General features: G+C 43.9%; 1 protein-coding gene across 1 annotated transcript in view; it reads left to right on the forward strand.

The window, feature by feature from the left end:
* celf1 (cugbp, Elav-like family member 1) overlaps positions 1–7,921 on the forward strand; it is a gene marked incomplete at its 3' end in the record, with an annotated part of 12,715 nt that extends 4,794 nt beyond the window's left edge. The window contains exons 6-11 of the mRNA XM_080528075.1: positions 1,977–2,046; positions 4,845–4,951; positions 5,874–6,039; positions 6,689–6,874; positions 7,443–7,586; positions 7,794–7,921. Of these exons, the coding sequence (XP_080384201.1) occupies positions 1,977–2,046; positions 4,845–4,951; positions 5,874–6,039; positions 6,689–6,874; positions 7,443–7,586; positions 7,794–7,921 (801 nt within the window). The remainder of the gene's footprint in view (positions 1–1,976; positions 2,047–4,844; positions 4,952–5,873; positions 6,040–6,688; positions 6,875–7,442; positions 7,587–7,793) is intronic.

The raw sequence follows: 7,921 nt of genomic DNA on the forward strand, positions 1-7,921 counted from the left end.
TTGGTCGTGTTTGCAATGTCAGAGAGAAGAGAAGAGCTCAGAACTAGGCTGTTTGTTGTTAGCACACAGTCTGTTTTTTTTGTTTTTTTTTACGAGGAGGATGAAATATTACTATGATTGTTGCTGTTTCAAATAGGCTTTGACAGTTATGGATGCATTTACATCACTGCAGTTTAGTTTGATGTTTTTTTTTCCTGCTTTCATTGACTTGTTGTGTGCATGGAAAGGATGATCGGGTGGCTTTAAGAGCATTGCAATATAATGTCAGATTTGTTGTCAGACACTGGTGAGGAGGGTTATAGCTGGCAGTACTGCAGACTGGCGTAGAGCAGCAACACCCAAGGAAGACCCTAGATCAGTGTTTCTCAACCCTCTCCTCGGGGCGCCCCAGCCGCCCGCTACACATATTTGATCTGTTCCACCACCAGCACACCTGATTCAACTAATCAAGTACAAACCATAATTGCTTTGTACTTAGTTGAATCAGGTGAGCTGGTGGTGGAACAGATCAAATATGTGGTGCGGCTGGGGCGCCCCGAGGAGAGGGTTGAGAAACACTGATCTAGATCACCTCCTGGTCCTAGATAAAGGCTTGCTTTCTGGATCTGGAGGCTGTCAGTTTTAGTGCTGTATTTTAATGAAGCGGTCCCAACTTGGCTTGGCTTGCATGGTAACAAGTGTCCTCCCCCCCTGTTTAGGCAGTCGGCATAACTTGATTAGCGTAGTCTGCTGTAGTCTGCTGTGTCAGACAGACTCAGGGGGTCGTTGGCTCTGTCCGGTTAGGTTGGGTCTGACCATCACACTCATCCAACCAATCACACTCATTCATCCCTCCTTCCGTCCTTTCTGGCTTGTGATTGGTTTGTTGTGGTTCTTCTTGACAGATGATGATGATGATGATGATGATGTTTTTTTTGTTGTTGTTGTTTTTTTGCATCGTGGCAACTGAACTATATAGGATGTCCTTCTCGATTTTGTCTCATTCCATTTGGCTGTCTAAAGACCTTGATGAAACATTGTCAGTTGGCATCCCTAATGCTCTCCTGGTCCACCCCCCCCACCCAATGATATGATGTGTGACATGTTCTAGTCTTTTGGTCCGCAAGTCGGCAACCAATCAACAATTTTCAGACTTTTCTTTTGAAACACGGAACTATGTTTCAACATTGTCGAGAATCACAACACCACCACAAACTCGCTAGTCAAGCCAAAAAACTGCAACGCAATGGATTCAGTGAGTAATCCCCACAGCTACCTACTATAACACTACTTTACATTGTTAGCAGGCTCACAAAACAACTGTGTTAGTTGACTAGCGAGGGTGCCATTGATTTTCAACAATGCGGAAATGTATTCACCAAGTCCGATCGTTACATCAGATCCCGATATGCGGACCGAAGCATTGGAACGTGTCACAAATGAGTCCGGTAGACAGGAGGGTCTTGTGCAATGCTGTTAGTGCTGCTCCATGGATGTGCTGTGAACCTCCTTCCTCTTACTGTCTTGACTTATATTTTTGACTCCTCCCCTTCTATTTCATCCCAGTCAGTATCTTCTTAAAATTTGCTTGCTCAATTTACTTACCAATTGTATTATTATTAATCTATTTATTAACTATTTTCACTATGATTCTTTCACTCTCATTCTTTCAAACTTTACCACCTCCTTACCTGCTATTAGCCTAATCTCTCTTATCATTTATAGTCTATCTCTCTCTCTCTCTCCCTGTCTCTCTTTCTCCCTGTCTCTCTCTCTCTCTCTCTCTCTCTCTCTCTCTCTCTCTCCCTGTCTCTCTCTCTCTCTCTCTCCCTGTCTCTCTCTCTCTCCCTCTCCCTCTCTCCCTGTCTCTCTCCCTGTCTCTCTCTCTCTCTCTCCCTGTCTCTCTCCCTGTCTCTCTCTCTCTCTCCTGAAAACACAGTCCAAATCCTGGATGCAGTCCTGACCCTCTGTGTTCTGTGTTTTGGTGTAATGTCTAGCTTTATTTGCAGCTCCTCCAGCAGTCTGCCTCCTCTGGGAACGCCCTCAACAACCTTCACCCGATGTCGGGTATGTCAGGTAAAAAACACCTCAAACATTTCACAGACCTTTTTGCGTCTTTCGTTTCCTTCCACCTGCTTGCATGCTAAGTCATGCTACGTGTGTCCGTAAGGGCAGCGATGCACCGGCAGCACTGACGGCCGTGCCCTTGAAAAGAATCCAACCTATACGGCAACCGGTGGCAAGAAGTTCACTCAGGGTTACTATGACAATGACATGGGCTTCTTGCCTTATCATAATCTGTCATATGCGCTCCAAAACACATTTGACAACGGACACTGTTGAGCAGACGATTCTCAGCATTTTTAGCAATACCATATGTTTTATGCCATGTTCCAACACCTTAAATGTAGTGACACTCTGGAGTATAGGTGATATTGGTAATAATAACATCTCTCTGCACCTGTGATGCGTGAAGCAATTTGCCGCATCCCGCCCGGAAAATGTTGTCTTGTTAAATGACGGTAGCATGCTGGCTAGTGTGTTTACTCTACTCTTCCTATAAATACAAAACTAAATAGCTTACCCGCCTAGGAAAGTTCTTTCTGAGCCTCATTACGTTGCACTGTTGCTCCAAAAACAGTGACAAGACTGACTGTTTGGTTATTTTAGTAGGATACATTATGAATGAAATATCAGGCACATTTCAGTCCATCTTGGGGTTTTGCCTCTGTTTAAGTCTGGGCATCAGGCGGCATTTGCAATGGATCTTTTCACGTCACACAGGCCCGTTTTTCTGTAACATTTTTAACAGACAACTTGCCTTAGGTGTATTAACAATTATACAACAGTTAGTTCCGACCAAGTCATTTAATTGGACAAGAGGCATTCCATCAGTGCTGTTATGCAGTATAACTGCACTGGGACCTTTAACTATATGTATCACTCCGCTGCACAGATGTTCTACTAAATGACCGTTAATTAGACTACATGTTTGTGTTAAGGTTACTAGGCAACAGTCCATTTGAAGTTTGGAACTATTTTTGGTTTATTTTTATGATTAAATAAACAAACAAATCATAATATGTTGTCGCTTATTACTGTTAACTAATAAATTGCGCTGTAGAACTGTTGTATAAAAGCAATATCACACTCGAGGTCGTGCTGATATTCAGTATAACACACTCCCTCTCGTGTGATATTGCTTAATTGAAAACCACTACAGCCCTAGCAATAACCATTGTTTACTCTACCCAGTTTCCCTGGCCTCCGAATAAAATATGTCTGCGATGGCCTTAGTGCCCTGGCATTTGACGTTAGGGCCCCAACAAATTGTACCCTTCCCCTCCTACTGCATTCTGTAAAGTATGCCCCTTATTTTGTCATTGATATACAGTATCTAGCATAATTGTTTGCATGGTTACACCCCGTAGTCATGCAAAACGATAAGTGTGTGTGTGCTCTATTCCTGTGTAACCCATTTGGACTTTCAGAGATTACAGCATGGGACCTTTTAGCGTTGGATGTCGTGTCGAACAGTGCCAGAACATCTCACCGCAGGCCTATTTCAAATGTCTTATTTCAATGCACAGAACCACCGTTACGTTGCAATCTTTTGGTTGAGTTACAAGGGTGATCGATGTCTTGTAGGAATGAATATCAGTCGCTAAAAGATGCTTTACCCCAAAAATGAAAGAAATAGACAAAGACTAAATAAAAGGCTCACTGGACACAGTAATCAGCCGCACGCTGTAAAACGTTTGCGTGGCTAAGGGGTGACACCTGTTTGCATTGCATGAATGCTCTCAGAATAGTGTGGCAGGTGGAATGTATGTCTGGCAGGGGTGACCTGTACTAATGGAATTGTGAGCTCAAACACACTGCCGGAAGCTTCCAGATACAAACACAACACACATTATACAACAGTTAGTTCCGACCAAGTCATTTGATTGGACAAGAGGCATTCCATCAGTGCTGTTATGCAGCACAATAGCACTGGGACCTTTAACTATGTGTATCACTCCGCCGCACAGATGTTCTACTATGTTCTATGTCCATTTGAAGTTCAGTTGCGGAACTATTTTTTGTTTATTTTTATGATTAAATAAACAAACAAATCATAATCTGTTGTCGAGGCCTACGACCGAATCACAGCCGTGCTGATATTCAGTATAACACACTCCCTCTCGTGTGATATTGCTTAAATAACTTTCTGGCAGTGTGGCTGATGAACATGTGCACTGAGGCTGTCCGCTGATCTCATTTGTCATGAAAAAAAACTAAAGAGGCAATTCCTTTTGCTTTTTGATTACAGTGTGAACCTGATTCGGTTGTTAGTTTTTATTTATTTAGTGTTACCTATTCTGTATTTTTGTCTCTAAGCTCAAACTGTCGGGGAAAGTATGTGAAACTCAGATGCTGTCAAATATCATTGCAGTACTAATGTCGTTACATACAGGGTTAGTCCCTGTTCGGTTTTCATTTTTCGATTCCTGGGGGAACAGTCCCCAAATGAAACCGCGATTTTCGGTTAAACCGTAGGGATTCAAAATCACATTGTTGTAGGGCTTTTGAGCCGACCAATTTCAAATGGACTAAAGCCCTCTCCTTTCTGCTCGAACACTTTCCAAAAATACTTTTGGTTCGTAAACGAGACTGACGGCATAGAATGTTAGTATGTCTACATGTTTGATGATGGTGTTTGTTTTGGCTCAGGGTAAGGTAAAGATAGCTTGGATAAAGTATTGCTTGGAACAGCAAGCTGCTAAAATCGTGCCTGGACCCCAATGGTGAGTTGTGTGCCCGATGTCCTCCTAACCCTAACCCTAACCGGGGCTCCTCCCCCCTCCCCCTCCCCTGCGTCTCAGGGCTGAACGCCATGCAGAACCTGGCTGCTCTGGCAGCAGCAGCCAGCGCCACACAGGCCACGCCCTCTGGCAACAACGCGCTCGGCACCTCCAATAGCCCCCTCAGCGTGCTCACCGGCTCAGGGACGGGGGCCGGACAGCAGGGTCACTCATCCTGGGACGCCTACAAGGGTTGGTCCTTCTTTTTTATCTCTTATATCCCCAACTGAAATGTGTCTTGAGTGATCTGTGTTCCACTGAATGTTATATAACAGTTACCAGTCAAAAGTTTGGACACACCTACCTTCTCATTCAATGTTTTTTTCTTTATTTCTTTATTTTATTGTTTTCTTACGTTGTAGATTAATACTGATTAAGACATCGAAACTATGAAATAACACATATGGAATTATGTAGTGAGTGAACCAAAAAAAGTGGTTTAAACAAACCAGAATATGTTTTATATTTTTAGATTCTTCAAAGTAGCCACCGTTAGCTTTGAGAAGGTGAGTCCAAACGTTTGACTGGTATCGTACCTCTCTGTTATCCTCATGAGTTTGTCCTGCTGTTGTTGCTCTTCCATCACTGCACTCTGTTCTCTCGCCTGTACATTGAGCCCTGCTAACGGAGGATGATGATGATGATTTTATTATTCTTTTCCTGCGTGGTTAATTGTTCTGGGGCTGGGTGGGCGGTCCTCTCTCCAGGGTGTCCGCGGTGTCTTGAAAAGTATTAAAAGTTGATAAATAAATTTTGGGAAAATCAAGACCCTTAATAAGTATTAAAAAGTCTTATCACGATTTTATGAGGTCTTGAATTTTGTAGGTATTTTTCTGAATTAGACTCTGTCCAAAGAGTTTGAGTCCTAAAAACGTTGAGTAAAAGTTCGTGAATGTATTAGTTTTATTAAAAAACTAATTGTGTTGTATGATAGTGGTCTCTAGTCTATTGCAAACTAATACTGTTAAGTTAAAGGTGTCACTGATGTAAACGGTTACAGCTCGAAGTGGCGGTGAGGTCTGGTAAAATATTGACAAGGTCTTTAAAAAGGTATTGAAATTAACCTCAAGATTCCTGTATATACCCTGTCTCTCCTCTGCAGGCTCCTCCCCCACCTCCAGTAACAACTCCTCAGTAAACCCCATGGCCTCCCTGGGGGCGCTGCAGTCCTTAGCCGCCGGGGCGGGGGCCGGCCTCAACATGAGCTCACTCGCAGGTTTGTTTATTTATTTATTTATTTTATTCAGGGGTGCACAAAAATGTGTCACCTTGTTTGGGCCATCACCAGTTTTACATCCCTGTTATTTGTAAAGGGACGATGCATATTAATGAACATTTAAAAATGTAAATACGCCAGATTTAGTCAGAAGGCAAATTTTCATCGCCAATTAATGTTGGTGCCATTTTTTTTAAGTTCAGAGTCCCCTCCCCTCCCATAGGTTTTGGCAATAAGGGGAACTCATGGAAAGAAAAGCACAGTGAATAATTTTTTCATGAGGTGTGAATGCAATTATGTCAGAACGATGCCGAATGTGTTTTTATGTCGCTGCTTCATTTACCACAAATGTGTTCACTGTGAACACGATGTTGAACGTAGGATAAAGACCCAGGGTAAATCATGCTAGTCCCAGGCCTGTGACCAGCTCAGTGGCCTTGTGGTTAGAGTGTCCGCCCTGAGATTGGGAGGTTGTGAGTTCGATCCCCGGCCGAGTCATACCAAAGACTATAAAAAATGGTACCCAATGCCTCCCTGCTTGGCACTCAGCATTAAGGGTTGGATTGGGGGTAAGACCCTGCGACATACCAGCGTCATGTCCAGGGGGTGCTACTCCAGGCCTGTGACAGAGCTCCTGGTTCCCTCCTAGGGATGGCGGCCCTGAACGGCGGCCTCGGCAGCGGGGGGTTGTCGAACGGCACGGGCAGCACCATGGAGGCCCTGACGCAGGCCTACTCTGGGATCCAGCAGTACGCCGCCGCCGCCCTCCCCAGCCTCTACAACCAGAGCCTGCTCTCCCAACAGAGCGTCAGCGCTGCCGGCAGCCAGAAGGAAGGCAAGTAGTGCTAAGGAACATTTGGGTTAGGGTTAGGCTGGACAGGGATTCAAGTGATTAGAGAGATCTGTGGTAACTTAACATGTCTGTGTTCAAGTTCTCCAAAGATGCCGTTGTTGTTCGTACGTTGCGTTCCGTTGTGATGTTTGAATGTGGTATTGTTGCACAGGAAGTTCAGAGCCTAGCTATGGGTTAAGTAAATGTATGATGTTTAGGTAAGTGTGGTGTTTCAGTGAAAATATTATCCACTGCGTTGTCACCTTCTGCTAAGGATTCTGTCTTGTTTTAAATATGCTGCAACAGCAAGTGAAAATCGGAGCACGGGTAAGACTTAAGAATGTTTTTTTCTCAGTACTTAAAATGTCATTTTAAAACAAGCGAAAATCCATATCAGAAGGCTCCTGCTCCTCATGTGATGTTATGCCTCGTTTTAAGATCATTATTGATTGTTATTCAACAGATATTGTCTGTCAAAAGAAGTAGCATGGTACGGCTGCCTCAAAGTTGTATTCGTCCTGTCAACCCTGTCTTGTCAGACTTAATAAAGAACGCTCTCTGCTCTCTTAAGGCCCTGAGGGAGCCAACTTGTTCATCTACCACCTCCCCCAGGAGTTTGGAGACCAAGACCTACTCCAGATGTTCATGCCCTTTGGCAACGTGATCTCAGCTAAGGTGTTCATTGACAAGCAGACCAACCTCAGCAAGTGTTTTGGTAAGCTTGACCCCGGGGATAGGGTGACACAGTTAGCAGGGTCATCATGAATGCAGTGTGTTGTTTTTTTTGTTTTACACAGATCAAAGGGCAATGATTTCCCAGTTTTCGAAATGAAAAATGTGTCTGATTGTTTTGTCCTTTTGCTCCTGGAGCTTTTGCTCTCATAAGTGACTGGCGATCATCTCATCCTGATTATCTTCACAGGCTTTGTTAGTTATGACAATCCGGTCTCATCCCAGGCGGCCATTCAGTCGATGAACGGTTTCCAAATTGGAATGAAGCGACTGAAGGTGCAGCTGAAGCGATCCAAAAATGACAGCAAGCCATACTGA

Source organism: Nansenia antarctica (assembly GCF_963989245.1).
Source record: "Nansenia antarctica genome assembly, chromosome: 4".
Taxonomy (NCBI): Eukaryota; Metazoa; Chordata; class Actinopteri; order Argentiniformes; family Microstomatidae; genus Nansenia; species Nansenia antarctica.